General features: G+C 38.4%; 1 protein-coding gene across 1 annotated transcript; it reads right to left on the reverse strand.

Moving 5' to 3' along the window:
- Nucleotides 1-8,721: 8,721 nt before the first annotated feature.
- On the reverse strand, nt 8,722-21,246 carry LOC115414133 (b(0,+)-type amino acid transporter 1-like). The gene is made up of 6 exons (XM_030127348.1): nt 19,958-21,246; nt 10,200-10,333; nt 9,839-9,968; nt 9,634-9,758; nt 9,463-9,550; nt 8,722-9,374 (listed from the first exon to the last, which is right to left on the reverse strand). The coding sequence occupies exons 1-6, from the start codon at nt 20,654-20,656 to the stop codon at nt 9,144-9,146; spliced, it is 1,407 nt and encodes a 468-aa protein (XP_029983208.1). The 5' UTR covers nt 20,657-21,246; the 3' UTR covers nt 8,722-9,143.
- Between the last annotated feature and the right edge of the window lie 70 nt (nt 21,247-21,316).

Raw genomic sequence — 21,316 nt, forward strand, 5'->3', positions numbered from 1 at the left:
GGTCACAGAGATTAAGCTGCACAGGACGAAGACACTGCTCTATTCCTATACAAACGTAAAGTAACACGTAAGTAACACCTTTTTATTACCTGAACAACAGGTAATAAAAACATCTAATGTAGGCAGGGCTGGAGTGGGACTCATTTTCAGCCCTGGAGTTTCATATCTCAGACCGGCCCACTTTAGATCATAACTTATATGTACCGTACTTATAACCTTATGTGTGAAGTCTAAAATAGTGGACTGTTCTCAATAGCCTTGCAATTCAGTGTATTTTTCTAAAATATTTCCAATTCAGTGCAAGGGTTGCTTCAAAATGTTACTTCAATATGAGTGCACATCTCCAACATTATTCTTTACATCACAACATCTTTTTCAACAATATCAGAATCTATATTCTGTTCAAATAATTGTTTACAGATATCCAAACCTCAAATTAAATAAAAGAATAAATAGAATAAAATAGCACATTAGTGTTCACAGACATATAATCCTTATAAATAAAGACCAAAATAATTATTGCATTGTACTCTTTGTTCAAAGACCCACCAGCGGATACACTTTTATCGGAAGCTCCAAAGTTTTAATGTTGACTCTGTTTTTATGAAAATGTTTTATTCTTTGATTTTTGAGCCTGTTTTAACATTTTCCTTTGTCTGCTGGTTTGGATCACTTACTTTTAAAAATAAAAAACACCTGGAACACATTGTATGGGTGTACAGCAAGATTTTAGTCATAAACCTTCAGGAGCTTTCCTCCTCTACAGCAGTGGTTCCCAACCTTTTTTGGCCCTTGACCCCATTTTAACATCAGAAGTTTCTGGCAACCCCAGACATTCAAAGCTGAGAATTTTTTTTTTTTTCGCTAAAATTCATTTGTTTTTGATCATGTAATAGTTTGCTATACTATGTTGCAAGTAAACGTTAATTTTAGATGACATTTAGGCTATATAATGTATATTATTATGGACGGAGGCAGAAAAGCCAGGTGTAGATTGCTGCACAAAGTGACAATTTTATTTTCCATGGTCAGGATGTTTACAGTCAGTCCAGCTTGTATTTACAAGGCTGACAATTAATACTGAACAAACAAGAACTCAAACTATGAATTATGAAAGAGCTACAGCATCTGAAACCGACCACAATGAACATTTGAAAGATAAACAGTACCATAGTTTTTCAGTTTCATCTTCACAGTTTGTCATGTCGTTTATGTATTGGGAATGTCTCTCAACTCACCATATATTTATCATTAATATTATTATTATTATTATTATTATTATTATTATTATATTTATTTATTTTTTTAAAATCTATTACTAGAAATTTCAGATGACTCCATTTGAATTCCAGGTGACCCCACATGGGGTCCCAACCCCAAGGTTGAAAAACACTGCTCTACATAGTGAGGGTGGTGAAAAAGGCAGATCGGTCACTTCAGACAGCAGATACCCTCTTTCTGCTGAATACAAAATGCTGCCATCAGGACGCAGATACAGTCTGACAAACAGACTGAAGAACTCATTTATACCTCTGTCCCTCTACGTATTTTTTTTTTTTTTAAATTAGTGTGTGTATGGATTGTTGTTTTTTTATGTTTGACTTACTGCTGGCTGTAAAATGAATTGCCCTTCGGGGATAATAAAGTACATGTTACACCACTCAAAGACCAAGGTGTAGAATGAGCTCTTTATTACCTCCAAAGCCACACAAACATCAGCTTACAGAGCAACATGTTGTCTACTTCAAGGATACAGGCATTGTTTCGTTTTTCCAACTTGCGTCCACTTGTTGTTGGACAAATACTTCTGTGGGCTATACTGCCACCTTTTGGTATAGGCGGATAATGGCATAATGAGCTAAGTAGAGATGCAACGGTACAGGTTATCCACGGTTCGGTACGTATTGCGGTTCTTGAGTCATGGTTCACGGTTTAGTATGGTTTGGACGCAGAGCCCGGCTGGAGCGTGGCTGTGCACCGAAACATAATTGGGAGCTAATGGAGAGCCTTAAGGCTCATTTATGTTCCTCTATGTAAGTAAATAGGTACGTCCGTTTCTAACATTGTCATGTGTCACTGCCTTCATACTTCCATGCGTCCTACACGTTAGAATGAGCGTTTCTCAATCAATCAACCAGAGGGCTCCAGTCTTAATTACCATACTGGCTGAATACCATGAAGAAGAGTAAAATTGTTTGAGAAGAAGAAGAAGAAAGTCAATAAAACAAACATGGTGATGACAGAAGAGGTTTTACTCATGTGGATATTAATGTTAATATTGAGAAGGGTAGTTGGAAGTAGAAGGGCTGTGCTCTGCGTCTGGCTCGGGCCAGGCTCGCCGTGTCCAGCTCGGACAGGGGCTCACTGTGTTTGGCTCCGCCACTTAATGCTCTAGCCGGGGTCCGCATCTGGGTTCAACCAATGACAGTGGAATTCCGTAAGTCAGTCGTCTTGCAAAGCTGTAGTATAAATGCGAGTTGTCTGGCAATGCCATTGAAAAATGACAAATGAGCCATACCACAGTACATGCTGGTACCGAACTGTGAGGGGTGTACCGAACAGTACGATGGTACAACGTGTGCCGTTGCACCCCTAGTTTTAACAATTATAAATGTAACAAATAACTTCTTAATAACAGTATTAACAGTTTTATGTTTTTTTTTTCTCCAGTTACTTTATTCAAGTGCCACAATCCTCCCCTGATAAATAAACGTTGTCCCAAACATTAGCTAACATATCATAACATGAACAGGGTTAAGATTATATTGATACTCAAAACATACTTTCTGACAGACTCATATAAAATGGGTATGACTGAAAAGAAAAAGTACATGCTTTAAAGTTGGGAAGTCCCAATCTGATCTAACAATCGGTATTGGCTGCCGATCTGGCATTTTTTAGAAGATCGGATCGAAAAAAAAAAAAAAAAAAGATCGGATTGGATTTAGTCACAAGATCAGGCTGATCCGGGCCAGGTTCGGGAAGGGAGGGCAATGTCCTGCCCCCTCAAATTAAAGTTTCTGTAGGTAGGGAAAAGCTGCACAACAGTAAGAGGCTTAGAGAAACTAGCAAAGCGTCTGTACGTTTCACTTTCACTCTGCACTTGTACTTATTATGAGGTCTGGTTGTGATGCACGTGTCGGGTTTTTTTCAACCTGCAGGGCTTTTGTGGAATTATTTGAACCGACCAAACCCGCCCTGCAAATGAACTGACATTCTTTTAACCCGCCCCAACCCGACCTGTGAGTATCCCGCTTCACATCACTAACGTACGGCACCGAAGGCACCCCCATAAACAGAGCCGCCGGGATGACGTAGGCAAGGTAGGCAGGTGCCTAGGGCCCCCTCGCTGAAGTGGGCCCCGATGGCCGCATGGTAATTTATCTGTACAACTTATTAAAAACCATCCATTGTAAACAAACCACCACAGTGAGGCTGCGCTAACCCTCTCCTGTACTGTTTTGTGACTGTCCCACCCCCTAAACTAGAGGGATTCCCCCTATGCAATGACAAACGCTATGAGGGTCATGTAGAAGTGACCTCCGCCCTCGCGCACCCCCATCCCATCCCCCACTTGCTGTCAATGGAGGAACAAACGGTCTGTCCACACTGAGCACGGCGGCGCGAGCATTTAAAAAGAACATCAATGATGATGCGCTCCTACCCTTCAAGGTTTGCAAAATGACAAAAAACAAAGAAGAAGAGGAAAAATGCCAACGACACAGCGGTAAGTATTAAGTAAACCATTGTTTTCTCCAAATAAGCTGCAACTGTGTGATATGTTTGAAAGTGTGTGAACAAAAGCCCTCACATCAGACTGCGGTCAAGCCAGCTGACTCTCCTTTTTGCGAAGTCAAGCCAGCCGCTCCAACGTTTCAAGTGCTCCCGTATTACGGACTTGCGGCAAATACACGGAGGTGGTTGAGAAAGTCAGCGCTAGGATGCTACAGCGTGGACCATCTTCCGGTTTTCAAAATAAAATGTGGGTTATTGATGGGCAATAAACAGACGTGTCAGTGTGAGTCTTCACTGGTTTTTAACCATTATATCGTCCGCGGTGCCTTGCCGTACGTGTTTGCTGGCAGCGGTGATTCAGGAAACACCCCAGACCCTTTGAACAGATTAAAACATTTTGTTTATCATCTCTTCGATAAATGTTTATCTTGTATTGAGCTAAAATGCTAACATTTACAATGTTAATTTCATTAAAAATAAGGAAATTATTCAAATGTAATAAAAAGAGGTGTGACTCAACCAACCCATGTAGTACTAGGATCCTGCACTGATTTTGAGTCAATAGGTCACATGACCTGGAAGCTATTGAGCTAAAATGCTAATATTTACACTAAAAAATCATTAAAAATAGCAAAAGTGTTAAAATGTCACAAAAATGACCGTAACTCGTTCAGCCAGTACCGTACTACAATCCTGCAGTGATTTTGGGTCAATAGGTCACATGACCTGGAAACTATTGAGCTAAAATGCTAATATTTACACTAAAAAATTCCTCAAAAATATCAACAGTGTTAAAACATCACAAAAAGGACTGTGACTCTTTCAGCCAATGCATTACTGCAATCCTGCAGTGATTTTGGGTCAATAGGTCACATGACCTGGAAGCTATTGAGCTAAAATGCTAATATTTACACTAAAAAATTCCTCAAAAATATCAACAGTGTTAAAACATCACAAAAAGGACCGTAACTCTTTCAGCCAATGCATTACTGCAATCCTGCAGTGATTTTGGGTCAATAGGTCACATGATCTGGAAGCTATTGAGCTAAAATGCTAATATTTACATTAAAAAAATCATGAAAAATAGCAACAGTGTTAAAACATCACAAAAATGACCGTAACTCATTCAGCAAATGCCGTACTACAATCTTGCAGTGATTTTGGGTCAATAGGTCACATGACCTGGAAGCTATTGAGCTAAAATGCTAATATTTATAATTTAAAAAAATCATTAAAAATAGCAACAGTGTTAAAACGTCACAAAAATGACCGTAACTCATTCAGCCAGTACCGTACTACAATCCTGCAGTGATTTTGGGTCAATAGGTCACATGACCTGGAAGCTATTGAGCTAAAATGCTAATATTTACATTAAAAAAATCATTAAAAATAGCAACAGTGTTAAAACGTCACAAAAATGACCGTAACTCATTCAGCAAATGCCGTACTACAATCTTGCAGTGATTTTGGGTCAATAGGTCACATGACCTGGAAGCTATTGAGCTAAAATGCTGATATTTATATTTTAAAAATCATTAAAAATAGCAAGTGTTAAAACATCACAAAAATGACCGTAACTCATTCAGCCAGTACCGTACTACAATCCTGCATTGATTTTGGGTCAATAGGTCACGTGACCTGGAAGCTATTGAGCTGAAATCCTAATATTTTCACTAAAAAATCATTACAAATAGCAACAGTGTTAAAATGTCACAAAAATGACCGTAACTCATTTTTGTGACATTTTAACACTGTTGCTATTTTTAATGATTTTTTTTTTAAACATAAATATTAGCATTTTAGCTCAATAGCTTCCAGGTCATGTGACCTATTGACTCAAAATCAGTGCAGGATCATAGTACTACATGGGCTGGTTGAGTCACACCTCTTTATATTACATTTGAATAATTTCCTTATTTTTAGTGAAATTAACATTGTAAATGTTAGCATTTTAGCTCAATACAAGATAAACATTTATTGAAGAGATGGAAACAAAATGTTTTAATCTGTTCAAAGGGTCTGGGGTGTATCCTGAATCACCGCTGCCAGCAAACATGTACGGCAAGGCACCGCGGACGATATAATGGTTAAAAACCAGTGAAGACTCACACCGACACGTCTGTTTATTGCCCATCAATAACCCACATTTTATTTTGAAAACTGGAAGATGGTCCACACTGTAGCATCCTAGCGCTGACTTTCTCAACCACCTCCGTGTATTTGCCGTAAAGTCTGTAATACGGAAGCACTTGAAACGTTGGAGCGGCTGGCTTGACTTCGCAAAAAGGAGAGTCAGCTGGCTTGACCGCAGTCACATCAGTGACCAAACACACAGATAGATGTTAGCATGAGGGGGGAGGATTCAGTTCAAGAACTCATCATATACACGCAACACAACTGTGTTCTGTTTGAAGAATTTAAGGAGAGAATAAACACAACTTCTCGATCGGCCTTTTCTACTGTTCTACAGCGTTCCAAAACTTCTTTGGAGCTAAATAATTTGGATGTGGAGGACCGAAGTACGACAGCATTAACAGTATTTAGTCATGAAAAGCCAAAGCCAAGCCTACTGAAGTGTTTTCACTTACTCTGGACGGTTGTCTGCCTCCTGCTGCGGTCACCCACACAACTTTATTCCAAACTAAATCGTCTGCTCCTATGAATCCCATCCAGTCCGATGGTCCGTCAGTCTCATCGTTTGTCCTTGTGTTGCAGCTGGTTTAGGCACAGAAGAGGACTAGAGTAGGACTGCGGCAAAAGTTTGTATTTTCAAGCCAACATTTGTTCCAGTCCCTCACATCAGCTCTGTGCCCTCACGGCGGAACCGAGTTCTGTTCACGTTCAAGGAGGCACACTTAAACAATACATGAGGCGTTCAGGAACAATGAGAATAATTAGGAAATTATAACACTTTTCAAAATCGTCAAATATTCAGAATATTCAAATACAACATCAAAAAAAAAAAAAAAGAATGGCAGTGTCTGTGAACCATGTCTGTGAACCGTGTAATCACAATCCTACATTTTAAACTTGTAATTATCTATATTTCCCACACTTGCCCATCAACACATAACAACACTTTGCACCATGTGCTCAGGTAGTTTAGCTGATGAGGTCTGATGTTACATTTTGGTGCATTATGGGAAGTGAAGTTCTTCTCCCGCAAAGTTACTATCAAATCCTCCACATTTTAATCATATACTTCTAGAATAAGGACAAAAGTAAGCCGACTCACCAAATGCCTTTTTTTTTTCTTTTTTAGGTGCTTTGCTTAAATCTCTGTCAGCGCCAATTGATGGTGACAATGCCACCTCCTCACAAGCTGAAGGTATTTATCAGGCTACATGGAATTAGTTACATCACAGTCTAGGAAAAAAAATCTTATCATTATTAAATCTATCGTGATCAGTACTAATTGCATATTATTATATAATAAATAGGCCTAATAATAATTATTATTATTTTTGTTCTTCGGTGATTTAACCACCACATTTTCGCGTATTAGGGGCCTCACTTTACTTTCTTGCCTAGGGCCCCCAGAAATCTTGAAACGGCCCTGTCTGTTTGTTTGTCTGTGTGCAAGTTATGGACAGATTTGGATGAAAATTTCAGGAAATGTTGATACTGGCACAAGAAACAAATGATTAAATTTTGGTGGTGATCGGAGGTGTGTGTGTGTGGGGGGGGGGGGGGTGGCAGAGGGCCCACTGATCTGCCTGTTACCAGTTTTCAGGCCTTACCCGTTTCATCATTCTTGATTGTTTCAAACTGTGAGCTCGTTTAAGGAAAAAAGTTTTCAGATTTCGCATATTTGGCTGCATCAGCCTCAAGAGCTTTCCTCTTTTTGATTTGTGCCTTTTCCGCACCACCCTTGCTCTTTTTATTTTCCATTTTTCACAATCACCATTACCGTGTGCTCTGCCCTTTTCTCTTTCCCTCGTTCACAGCATGCTGTGTGTTTGTTACATCAAGGTCTATGGTGACAAAAGGAGGACTTTAATGTTTGATATTGACAATAAAATTTTGCATTGAAAACACACCCTGAAAACTGAAAAAGAAACATTGGCATTGAAAATTATGTATTGTAAACAATTGTAATGGCATCAAAACAGGTATTGGTCTTGATAACATTTCACTGAACTTTAAAACACAGACATCAAATGTTACATTATTTTGTTTTTATTTTATTTTTTTTGTATTCTGGTGTTTTTGAATGACAATCATGTTTTTATTTGATGCCACTGTTTTGTCAATGACAGTTTCTAATTTTGATGACGTTTTTCTTTTCTGATCTCAGGTTTTTTTTTGCGCTTACTTTGGTTTTTCAGTTTCAACTTTCTGTCACCTTTTTGGCATGGAGGGGAGGGTTTGAGGGAAAGGGCTAGGAGGGTGCGATTTGTATATTATTTGTATATTGAAAACAGCAACACTTGGCTCAGTCAGCTGGACCCCACCAGACTTATGCCATGTTTCCACGATATGGTACTGGCTCGACTTGACTTGGCCTTTTTGCGTTTCCATTACATCCATTATGTCTTCCTTTTGGTTTTGTGTAGAATAATCTTTTGTCAGGTGAAAGGTGCACTATGAATTGGCCATGTCTTGTTTTATCCCTTTGGTGGAAAGCAAGTATTTAATAAAGATGTTTTTGTAATTCAAAGATTTTCTTAATTTTTTTTTTGTTTGTTTTAGCAATTTTTCACCCAAAGCACTATTTTGCCTATGAAATGTATCTCATCACTAGCCTTACAGCACAACAGGGCTGCATTTGGAAGAAATGTAACACATTTTATAGAAAATAAAATGTAGAGTTGTGAAAAACGACAAGGTTGTCACAGGGTTTGTATATAAAGAATGAAAAAAAAAACATTTTCCGATATTATTTGTCTATTTTTACAATATTTATTACAACTCACAATTATAGATTTACACAGCAAACTCAAACATCAGTAATAAAAAATGCAAAAAATGATTACTTTTAACTTTTTTCCCTTGCTAGAGTGTCACAATGACAGGAAAAGCCTTGTGCTGATGTTTCATATTCATACATTACTTGTAAAGATGGAAGCTGTCACTTTAAATGAAAGTCAGGATAAACAGGTCAACCAACATGAAGTAATTACAAATTTATTTCAAAATAATTTACTCTTCCAGTTTGACTAAAAAAATCAATACAAAGTAGACAATGCATAAATAGGCACTAGTACATATCAGATTGTGACATTCAAGTACAGAAATAAGGTACGAATGCTTCCTGAGGCACTTTCTACAGACAGAAAAAGTGGGAGGTAACATTGATTAGCTATTGGATGTAACCTGTAATGTCTAATACAAGAGGAGCAAACTACACAGACTTAAAACAGCAGATGTGAAAGGCTGGGCTTCTATTTAGTTTTTAGTTTACAAAATCACAGGTTTTTTTCTGCCGGGGCGACTTCGAGGAACAGCTGCAGGAACACTGTCAGCTTGGTCAACAGGCCTGGGCACAGCTTGTAATGGATGAACGGCACATAGACTATAACTCCACTGAAGATAAATAAAGCCACATACAGATATTCAATCTGAGGACTGTCTATGATGGGGGCCAGCACAAGGAATATCGCAGCAATAAGGACCAGTATAGGGAGTATGATGGGAACCTGTGGACAGAGAGGAAAACAAGCTGATTCTCATTTGATGGTATAAATAAATGTTTGTGATGATTGTCTTTTGAGCATGTGTACTAACGGTGTACGGCCTGGGGAGCTCTGGTTTCTTAATCTTGAGATACAGGAGTCCAGACAGAGTGATGGCATAGAAAAACCAAGCTGTGAAGCTGCCAATGGGAATGAAATGAAATGTTAAATGAACACAAGTACTTTGAGTGCAAGAAATGGATGATGCAGACCTAGTTTTCACCTGAAGTAGTTGACAATGCTCTGGAAGTCCCCAGGGATCAGCACCACCAGGGAAATGATAGTGGTGAAGATCAGCGCTGGAGATGGCGTCAGTCTGTGCACGTGAGCCATAGCGAGAATTTCTGGCTATAAAACAAACAGGTGGAAGGATGAAACTTCAGCTTTGTATCAGTGTTCCATGTTTCAGAAGGTATTTTGATTCTCACCATATGTCCCTCTCTGGCAGCAACAAAGCACACACGGCCACCGCTGAAAAATGTCCCGTTCAGTGAACCAAAAGCAGACAGAGCTGCAGCCACAGACATGATCCAGCCCCAACTTCCTAACACCTTGTTCCTGTAAGAAAGTTCCCACAGAGACTGAACCAGAATCCTCCTCTGAGCTTACAGATCACTAATTTAAAGACACAAATTTAGAGAATATCTGTCTTATCTTGTGCACTTGTTAGTAGGGAGTCAAACTGCTTTCTTCCTGTTCAGTGACTCAGATTAATGCCTCTTAAATAACATCAATCTCTATGTAACATGTACTGTATGTGACATGGAGATGAGATAATGTCGGTCTTACCCCCATGTAACTGCTACTGCATTGGACGACATGAGCTCAGTGGGTGTCATTACTGTGAGGTAGCTCACATTCACCAGCAGATACAAACCAGTCACCAAGGATATGGCGATCACAACAGCTCTGGGAAGATTCACCTGAGGATAAAAAAAAACATTTTACATTACAGCTCAGTAATGTCATGGTAGTAGTGGAGTAATAGTTTGGGAACACAGGGGTAATAATGTAGTAATACTAGGTAATTACTAAAGAAATAACCATGTAATGACTCCTGTAAAAAAAAAAAAATCTTCAACATAAAAATGTTTGAAACATTTACTTTAGTCAAATAGAAACAAGTAATTTTGCATTTAACAGTCTGATTCATTGGTGTCACCTAGAAACTGCCAAACATGAAAAGGATTCATGTTGTGTACATCTATGATCTCATTACTCAATGAAAAAATCAGATCCTTCACCATAAAATAAAATAAGATTATGCAAGATTAAGATCAGATTATGTATTTATACACAAATGTTTATCACTGTATAAATCACTCATTATAATGCATGCATTATTATGTATCATCATCTCAGTTGGATTAAACTGCAAAGGCAGCAATGCAACCTTGATTTTCTTATTATCACACCTATATTGTTCCTGTTGGTCTTAACACTGACAGCCCTGAATGTTTATTTCATGGCCCATGTATCTTTACTAACAGTTTAATGGTTTTATCACTTATCTATCAAATTAAATTCTGAACCGGCATTCAGTCTGCAGAGAGACAAGGAGCTTTTTCCATAGACAAAATGCAACACCAATATACAAGATATCTAATTTTATCATTGCTTATAGATTGCAGATACTTTAACTAAACACTTTGTGTCATTGGTTCATAGTGTTCATAATATTTTTTTCAAAAGTGCAGGATTCATCGTTTTACAAACTCACCTCTGGTCTCTTCAACTCTTCAGTGACATAATTCAGGTTGTACCAGCCAGCATAAGACCAGAGTCCTTGATAAAAAGCCATCCCTATAGTGTTTAAAGAATACTGAGTGCCTTTAAATGCATTTTCAGCATTCAAATTTTCCACAATCACCCTGGTGCTCTGTGTGACCTCCACTATGCCTCCAATTACAATGGCTGCTAAAGCCAGAATCTTTGCCATCAAGAAGATCACTTGTATCCTGACAGCGATGCGGACATTCAGACTGTTGACTATGGCAACCACCAATATACTCACAGCTGCAACACACTTCACTATCAGCTGAGGAGGATGGCAGCCTGGGTAAAAGGGTGCCAAGACATACTCTGAAATGCTAATTGCCTTCGCCGCAGCACCAGTAGGCTTCCCAACCAGGATAAAAGTAAATGCTGCAAAAAAGGCAGGGAATGAACCATAGATCCTCAGTATGTAGATAAAGTCAGCACCAGATTCACAGATGATTGTCCCAAGCTCAGCATAAGACAGTGCAGCAAATATAGAAACCACTCCTGTCACAGCCCAGATAAGCAGACTGGCTCCAGGACTTCCCGTGTAGCTCATCACAAACTGCGGGGACATGAATATCCCAGATCCAATCATAGTTCCAGAAATTAGGGCAACACCACCAATCAGCCCTATTTCCCGTTTAATTTTCAAGGCTTGAGGTTGTTTGTCACCCATGGTCACAGAGATTAAGCTGCACAGGACGAAGACACTGCTCTGCTTTGATACAGAGGACAAACATGAATAAAGTAACCACACACCTGAACAACAGGTCATCTTAAAACTTGTTATCTGGACGTGACATTCAACCGTTCCTTTCTGTTATTCTAGGACTAATGCAAAATAGCTCTAGTCATTATGTAACTTTTCCTTAATTTAGTGACTGATTTATAAACTGTGTCACTTGTAGCTTTAACCATACAACAGTACCCGAATTATCTTAAATGAACTCAGCCATAAATATCTACTGCAATGATGCACAGCATAGATGTGATGTGGATACAATAATACTAAAATAACAGTACAATTGTACTGCACAATGACTGCATTTACTTTTTAAGAGCTACTTTCCTGCATGTTTTAGATGTTTCCCTCTTCCAACATGCCTGAATCAAATGAGAAGCCTATCATCAAACTGCAGAAGCGTGATAACAACTGTCAGGTGTGCTGGACGAGGGAAACATCTAAAACATGAAGGATAGAAGCTCTTGAGGACCAGGGTTGGTGACTCCTGATTTAACACATTAAGATCCAAACAGCCGCAGACGACCAAAACCATCTACTGATATAAAATGTTTAATACCTGTTGAGCCACTAATCCTATCAATACATGTAAATAATTGGTGGAAAATGCAGTTTGTCATCTTTTCACGGTCATCAGATATGACCCATTTGGACGTTCAGAGGCTCCGTAGTGAACGTGAAAACGCCATCATCTTCTACAACATTGATTCACCAGTAAACCCATGGAGTTGGATCAATGACAGTGGATAGGGATGCTTGTTTTTACATTCAGTTATTGATATCTTAAATATAAATAAAGAAATGCAGGAAGATATATGATGTTCACGAAAAAGAAACACAAAATACAGAGGATAATATTATAATGACTGGTGGTAAATCACCTACGAAAGGTGAAATCTACAGAAAAATAAATTTGAGAACTAACACAAAAGTAGTACTGGGTCTTTATGGGTTAAATATATTTTGCTACTAAGGGCATAGATTTATAAGGACACATCACCCAACCATCCAAAAAATGTGATGTGGCAGGTGCACAGTGTTCACACAGCTAACCACTGTTTTTTGCTTGTACCTCAGTCCTATAATAGTAAAACTTTAAATGGTACATTTTCAGTCTTCTTACAAGTACAGTACAGAATGAATGAACTTGTAAAGTTGGCACCACTCACATAATTAGCCTATCCAAACTAACACCAACCTTTCCCCCAAAAATGTAAGTTTTCCAGGTAATAAATGCAGTCCTTTCAGTGGTCAACCCCACTACTCAAAAGCATAACTGACACAACAGTACATACAGTAGTGACACAATGGTTGTGTGTGGTTTATTTTGAGATTTACCATGCTCACTGCTGTTTGTCCCATTGAAGAACATGACAGCTCTAGGATCATTTGGAACTATTCAGGCTTACATGAACCACGTGATCACCGGGGCGGCAACATCAAAGCGTGTCATAACTCAATACGGTTCTGTCCGAGCACGCCATAATTGTTTGTCAGCAGCAGCGGTTGTAGTCCATACTGAAAATATGTCCAAACTTCGAGCCGATTACCTAAAATGTTCAGTTGTTGGTTGAACAGGACAGAGCAGCACAGCCAACAACCTGGAGGAGGTCGGGGGAGAAGTGGCTCATGTGCATATAAAGAGCCAGCACTCAAAACAACCTTTCTGGTGTCATTACTCAGAAATAGGGTTGAAGATGGACCTGTGGAGTTGAATTAATGAAGAATTCAGACTCAAGCATAGCATTTACAGTTTATGTAGACCACAGGAAAATGTTTTAAAATGTATAATTCCATTTAAAAAAGCTAAATATCAATCCTTTAAATCTCAGCAGCTGGCCAAGTCAAGCTAGCTAACTATAGGGCTACAGCTGAATATCGAACATAAGTTATTTAAGATAGAGATTTATACAAATGCTAACACATACCAAAGAAAACAGAATTTACAACATAAATGTTCGCTAAGACAGGAAATATACTTAATAATTTGAAAGATGATGATATGTAATTAAATTTGTGCTGGAATTGCTAGATCAGCTGCAATAGAAATGAATGTGTTCCGACAGCGTTACACTCAATGTTGGGACTCTCGGTCCCTCCAAAACCTGGAAGCAGGTCCATATTTCGTTTCATTTTTACAGTGGGAGTCTATGGAAGTGTCGTGACTCTATTATATCAAAGGCTCGAGTACTCCGAGAAACGTTCATCAGAAGTCTTGACCATATACATGCAAATGTCTTGACCTAACTAGTTACAGATGTAATTAAAGCTGCAAGCAGCATTGGGCGGAACCTCGCACCGGGCGTTCTGCCTCCCGCGCGATCCGCCTCCCGTGACCATCGACACCTCAGCTCCACTCACACCTCTCCGTCCCGATACCAGTTCCCACCCTTTAGTGTCTGTCCTCCTTACATCTCTACAGAACACTAGCGACCCTCTGCTGAAACCACCATCACCTTTAAATGAGACTTTTATTTTGGAAACCCTACTGTGTGCATATGTGTTTGTTTTGTATGTGAGAGAAAGAATCAGTTTGAAAAATGCATTGAAATTGTATGAATAATTGAGCATAAAAGTGATGATATATCACATTTAAGGCTTTTATTTTGGTAAAACCCTATTGTGTGAGCATGTGTGCCTGTGAGAAAGAGTACTTTTTAATGAAGAAACATTGTACAAACAGTTGAGCGTTTGGTCATAACAATGAAAAGAAGATTTTTACTAGACATTATTTAATGTTTTCAATAAGGTTTTATTATGAAAAAGTGTACTCCGTGTACTTTGTAATGTGTGCAAAATGTCCAATATCCACAATATAATGCAGCAAAACCTGTTTCAAAATGTGAGGGGGGAGGAGAAAAAAAAAAAAAATTCCTTGCCCTGAGTTTGAACCAAGGGCCTTCTATATAGTAGACCACTGCTCTAGCCACTGGGCCATTCCCCAACCCACACAGAGATGCATTACTGAGCATTATATAGCGATTTTGTCATTGTGAAAAGTGAAACTAAATATACTCTTTAAAAAATTGCGATTATTCCATAACCATAGATAGTATCTGAAAAATTCTTTCAGTTTTGGATTCTGCAGACTTGTGGGAATTTAATGAGGTAAAATTTTGTGAAAAACGTCAGAAATTAATACGCAGTAATTGCAGAAACATAGAGTAACTTTGAAAGGCAGATTACCAACTTCCTGTTGGAGTTAGCTCATGAGTGTCAGTGTATGATTTGTCGTGCTCAATCAGACCAACATTTTGGCATTTGTTTCATGTTTCTTTGACATTCCTACTGGCTGCTAGGGCAGATTTTGTGTGTTTTTTAGTACAAAGGTAGCGCTACAGAGTCCATTTTGGCACCCAAGGGCTGAATTTTGATATTGAACCAAAGTGTTCACCAGCCATGACATACATGGCAAATTTGGTGAGTTTTGGAGCATGTTAAGGGGGTCAAATGGCAGTCTAAAGTGGAAAAAGTATGAAAATAAACAAATTGTTATAAATCAATAACTGTACATCGCATCTCAAAAATTTTTGCATGTGAGAGTTGTGGTGAGTCCTGTGAACAGATGGATATGTCACATGTGGGGAAAAACTCCAAAGTGAAAAATGAGTTCCAAACATTGCATTTTTGCGGGCTTATAAAAAAAACTAAGACAGTTAAGACTAAGTTACGAGATCACTTTTTTGAGGAGGGTTCACTCTATCTTTTGGTGCTATTTAGAAGTCAATACGACAAACGGTGTCATACGAGTTAGTTTTAAAAATTTTATTTTGAAAGGAATATTGCGAACTTCCTGTTGGAGCTAGCTCATAGGTGTCAGCGCGTGATTTGTTGGGCTCCATTAAAACGAAAGTTTTGGGGTTGGTTTCGTGTGTCTACGACATTCCTACTAGAAGTTGGCAATTTGAGCATTTTATTTTGAAAGGCAAATTCTGAACTTCCTGTTGGAGTTAGGTCATGAGTGTCAGCATGTGATTTGTCGGGCTCGATGAGACGAAAATTTTGGCGTTTGTTTCATGTTTCTACGACATTCCTGCTGGCCTCTAGGGCCATTTTTGTGTATCTAGGGAGCGCTAGAGAGCTCATTTTAGCACCTATGGGGTTAATTTTTACATTTTTTTAAAAGGTTTTGCTAGACTTGACATGTATGCCAAATTTGATGAGTTTTTGAGCATGTTTAGGTGGTCAAAATCCAGTACAAAGTGGCGTCAGGAAAAAAATATAAAAACGAACGAATAACAATAGGGCCTTGCTTGCAGACAAGGCCTCTCACTGTGTGAGAGGGCCTTACCTTTCGGCTCGGTCCCTAATAAATTAAGCAGGAATTAAACCAGGTTAGCTTTGCAGCACCTAGAGGGTTCAAATTCAAACTTTTTGAACTATTAGGTTCCAAATACACAAATAAATGTAGCAAAGACTAATAAAAGTGGGTTGAGCAAAATTTGACCCCTTTAATTGTTCTTGCGTCTTGTGTCACATTAACTTACATCTAAATTCACATTATATATATACACAGATATACTCTCTGTTGCATTAGGTATGTGTTGGTAATTTATGGTTAATCCATATCCAACCAAGATCTACAACTCTTTTTGTGGTGACTTTTGAATTATTTTTTCTCTACATTCAACCTTTGTGGAGTGATTTATAATAAATTATTTTAATGTTATCCTATGCATTTTGCATTTTTCAGTGAAATAGATAGATAGATAGATAGATAGATAGATAGATAGATAGATAGATAGATAGATAGATAGATAGATAGATAGATAGATAGATAGATAGATAGATAGATAGATAGATAGATAGATAGATAGATAGATAGATTATTGATCCTTTGCAGGAAATTGCTTTGTTACAACAGCAGCAGTACAAGAAGAAAAACACTCTGACCCATCGCATGAACATCCCACAAACAGCCATCAATGGAACAAATAAATAAATAATAAACAGAATAAAAGATATATATATATATATATATATATATATATATATATATATGTACAATACAAGTAATGTATATAATACAATAACCTAAAACACCTAACACACCTAAGTATGCACAGCATACAATAATAATTTATCGCACAGCGATATTAAAAAGTCTAATAGCAGCAGGCAGGAAGGACCTCCTACTGCAAGTATTTTCCTAGAAAAGTTACTGATAATCATAAAACCTGAAGAAAAGTTAACAAAACTGAAGAACAAAGTAACTTTTTCAGTTGAAATATATCACTTTTTGAAAATAAAAATGTGCCTATAACTGTATTCATTTATCAACCTACATGGGTTTTAGTGGTGAATCATTATTGCCAAAGATTATGACATTTCCATATTCACTACAACACCTCTAAATATCTAAATATGACACATCTCATACATGTTCTTCCAAAATAGACTCAAGACCCAATAATTTCACCTCCAAAATTTCTATATGGGCTTAGCACCACTGCACAAGCAACATTTGAAATGTTTGTAGACGGGATACTGATGAGTTTACCAGAGGGGTTTTGGTTTCTGACACATTAACCTTGCATTGGAATAGACTTGGCACATCGCTGATGTTCTAAAGAAATTAATATTAGAGGAAGTTTAATATAAATTTCCACATCTATGCCAGAAATATTAATATGGTGCAGAACTTTTACTTCTAATGAAGTATTTTCACAGCGTTTGAGTGTTGTCTTCAGGATAAAACAAATGTATTGTGTTTCTGATTTACGTATTGATTTCCATAAAAATCAACAAATGCTGGCTTACAAAAGAAATATACAATTTCTTTTAATTTTTCTGAAACATTTCTTGATAATTGTACAAATAGTAAACTATGAAATTCTTACTTCGGGGTGTTTCAGCTCCTCAGTTATATAATTCAGCGTGTTCCAGCCGTCATAGGACCATAAGCCCTGATAAAAAGCAATACCAATGGTACTGACACCAACATTTGTTCCTTCAAAAGCGTTATTGAAGTTCTCAGTGTTGCCTTGGAAAAGCAGTATACAACCTCCCAGTATGATCACTGCCAGTGCCAGAATTTTGACTCCCATGGAAAGCACCTGGATGTGGGTGGCCAAGCGGACACTGAGACAGTTAATCATAGACAGGGTCAGGATTGCTCCTGCAGCCACACACTTCACCAAACCCTGTGGAACACTACAGCCTTCATAAAAAGGGGCCACGACGTATTCACCAAAGCTCAGTGCAATCCCTGTGGCACTGACAGGCCTCATGACAATGATGAAGCTGAAGACAAACATAAAGGCTGTCACTTTGCCTGTAGTCCTCAGCATGTAGATGTATTCTCCGCCAGACTCTGGAATGACTGTGCCCAGTTCAGCATAGCAGAGACCTCCCAGCATAGCTAACAACCCACAGCAGGTCCATATTATAAGACTGGCCCCTGGGCTCCCAATGACTGAGAGCACATACTGGGGTGATATGAAGATCCCAGATCCCATCATGGTTCCAGCAATGAAGGACACTGCTCCTATAAGCCCCACTTCCCTCTTCAGAGTGAGTCCCTGTTTGCCACTCTCCATTGTGCGAGTGCTGCTCAGAGTCATTTACAGTGGACACTGTGCACAGCTTAGGTTATACTCCAAGTGCTCATCATATCTGGTTAACACTATACTATGCTCTCTACAATGGTAAGGTGTGGCATAGCCTTGAGTTTGCTCATTACCTCCCTCTATCTTTATAAACCAGAACCTATACTGCGTCTTCAATTACTTGAACTTATGCCCTATAACTATTATTACTATTTATTATAACTATTAATAATGAACTATTTATGATTTTGTGGATTTTTCACAATAACCGAATTAAGGTATCATGATGATGATGAATGTGCTCCATGACAAACATCCACAGTGAATTGCATCTGTTTAAACTAAAATGTAACCTCAAACTAGTGGCTTAAACACACACAACTAAATAATCCCATTTTTGGAGAGTTCACAAGAGAAACTAAAAACTTGAGGCTACAAAAGGTAAGTAATGATAAGTTTTCTTTTTTCATTGCTTCTCTAATGTAGCCAAATACCATTTCTTCTATTATCCTGACCATCATGTAGCCACCACGGTTAATTTGACCTAAACAGGGGAAATGTTCAAGACTGTCTAGTTGTGAAATTATGCAAGTCTGGTGATACAGAACTACAAAAAAGGCCAAGAGTTGATGTTCTTCCTAGTTTTGTTTTAATGTTCTGAGATGTAAAGGCTGAGTAATGCTAAATTTACACACATTTTTTGGTATGTGATTGCTGTAGATGTGACAAATCAAATCACAGTTGATTTTGTGGTTGATTTTTGTTCATCAAACCACATTTCTACATAGGGTAATACTGCTGTAGTTCAACTAGTCTCAGTGTGATGTACTTCGCAGAGAGAAACATTCTAAGTAGTATCATAATCTTGGCCTTAACCCTTTTCTGGGATTGTGATTCTCATTCCAGTGGCACCAAACCCAGAATCAGCTTTCTGTAACTGTCCTAGAAAACCCCCTCCCCTTTCACTTTTACCCTCTAACATGAATGGCCAACATGTTTATTTAACTCCTGTTGCTGCTATACTGCATTCCAGCTGCTAGCAGGAAAATGTGTGAGAAAGTGTCAGGAATTTTTCCTATAATGATAAATTAACCATTGTATTCAGAGGAATCCAAGTTAATGTAAGAGACTACTCAGTAAGAATGTAATCAAACCTTCTTATTATATATTATTATATATTATATATATTATTATATATATTAAAATGATCAGCACGCTGACATTTACAATCACCTGTTGTCTGTTATCTTACAAGTCAAACAGGTATATGGATGATGTGTGTAGAAGGTTAAACAGTACAGAGTCCTCCATTTTGTAGTTTGGACAACTTTATGGCTTTAACAGCAGGGTCTGCTGCAATAAATGGATATTTTTATCATACTTTTTTTTTTTTCACAGGAAAAAAATGTTAAATGCTTTATTATTTTAGGGTGATGGTTGGACAAAGGTCAGTAAGGTCAGTGGGACATAGACTATTCTTTCACTTTTCCACTCACCTCTGGACGTTTGAGCTCTTCTGTCACATAATTCAGATTGTTCCAGCCATCATAGGACCATAGTCCCTGGTAGAAAGCAATACCAATTGGATTGATGCCCACATTTGTGTTCTCAAAAGAGTCTTCAAAGTTTTCAGTGTGCCCATTGATAAGCATCACCACACCTCCAATTATGATCACGGCCAGGGCCAGAACTTTGGCCGCCATGAAAAACACTTGAACAGACATTGAAAAGCGGACATTGAGGCAGTTCACTGTAGCTAGGACTATTATTGCAGCTGCAGCCACACACTTCACCACCAACACTGGAGGGGGGCACTCTGCGTAGAATGGAGCTACAACATACTGAGCAAAACTGAGTGCAATGCCGGCAACTCCAGCAGGTCTCACAAACAACACAGAGCTGAAGATTAACATGAAGGCAACGACAGGACCTGAAGTCCGGAGAATATAGATGTACTCCCCCCCAGATTCTCGGATGACGGTGCCCAGCTCAGCATAGCAGAAGGATGCCAGTATTGCCAGGAGACCACAGGATGCCCACACAACCAAACTGGCCCCAGGGCTGCCGATGGAAGACAGAACTGTCTGTGGGGACATAAAGATCCCAGATCCAATCATAGTCCCTCCGATAAGGGACACGGCTCCAACAAGCCCTACTTCTCGTTTCAGACTTAGTTTTTGTGTGTTGTCGCCCATGGTCACAGCAGCTGCAGATGTCTGTTGTTTAACACCAATTCCAAAGGAGAAAACACTGTAATTGTGTGGCTAAGGTCACTGCTGCTCCAGCTCAGGGAGTTAATAATTACTTGGGTGGGTCTTAGAACTGAATGTATTTCAGCTGTTTGGCAGAGCTTCAGAATAGAGATGTACTTTAGATTCTTACAGATTAAAATGATTAATACTCAAATCACACTGGCAGCAATAATACTAGAATAAACTCAAGGTGTTTAGTATCAAATACATACAGTTTGAGAAAAGGAACATATACAAACAATATGTCTTATCAGATAATAGTGGCAGAAATCTTGACAACTACTAAATACATTTATCAGCTGATTTATAATCCTGATCCTGGTTTTATGATCTCTTCACTTTATGGCTTTATATGTCTGGATGAAAGTAAATTACATCAAAGAAAGTCAATAAACAGTTTTGACTCCTCGGCCGAGGGGTACTGTAATCGTTTTATCATCAGTCTGTCCATTTAACATAATAGCATTACCTGAAGAATGCATTGAGATATCTGCACCAAATTTATACTGTGGATGCATCTTGGCATGGAGCAGAAGCCTATTGAAAATCAGTGACCTTGACCAATTTTTACAAGGTCAAATGGCCTTGTGTAGTTGTAATGTC

The sequence above is a fragment of the Sphaeramia orbicularis genome, chromosome 22, assembly GCF_902148855.1.
Source record: "Sphaeramia orbicularis chromosome 22, fSphaOr1.1, whole genome shotgun sequence".
NCBI classification, from domain to species: Eukaryota; Metazoa; Chordata; class Actinopteri; order Kurtiformes; family Apogonidae; genus Sphaeramia; species Sphaeramia orbicularis.

Bases quoted from the DNA above. Each gene is read 5' to 3' on its own strand.
- LOC115414133 (XM_030127348.1), bottom strand. From the start codon at position 20,656: ATGGGCGACAACACACAAAAACTAAGTCTGAAACGAGAAGTAGGGCTT. The intron at 10,334-19,957 runs GTGAGTGGAAAA...TTTTATCCTCAG, and splicing joins AAGAGCTCAAACGTCCAGAG to GTGAATCTTCCCAGAGCTGT. The intron at 9,375-9,462 runs GTTAGTACACAT...CTCTGTCCACAG, and splicing joins AGCTCCCCAGGCCGTACACC to GTTCCCATCATACTCCCTAT.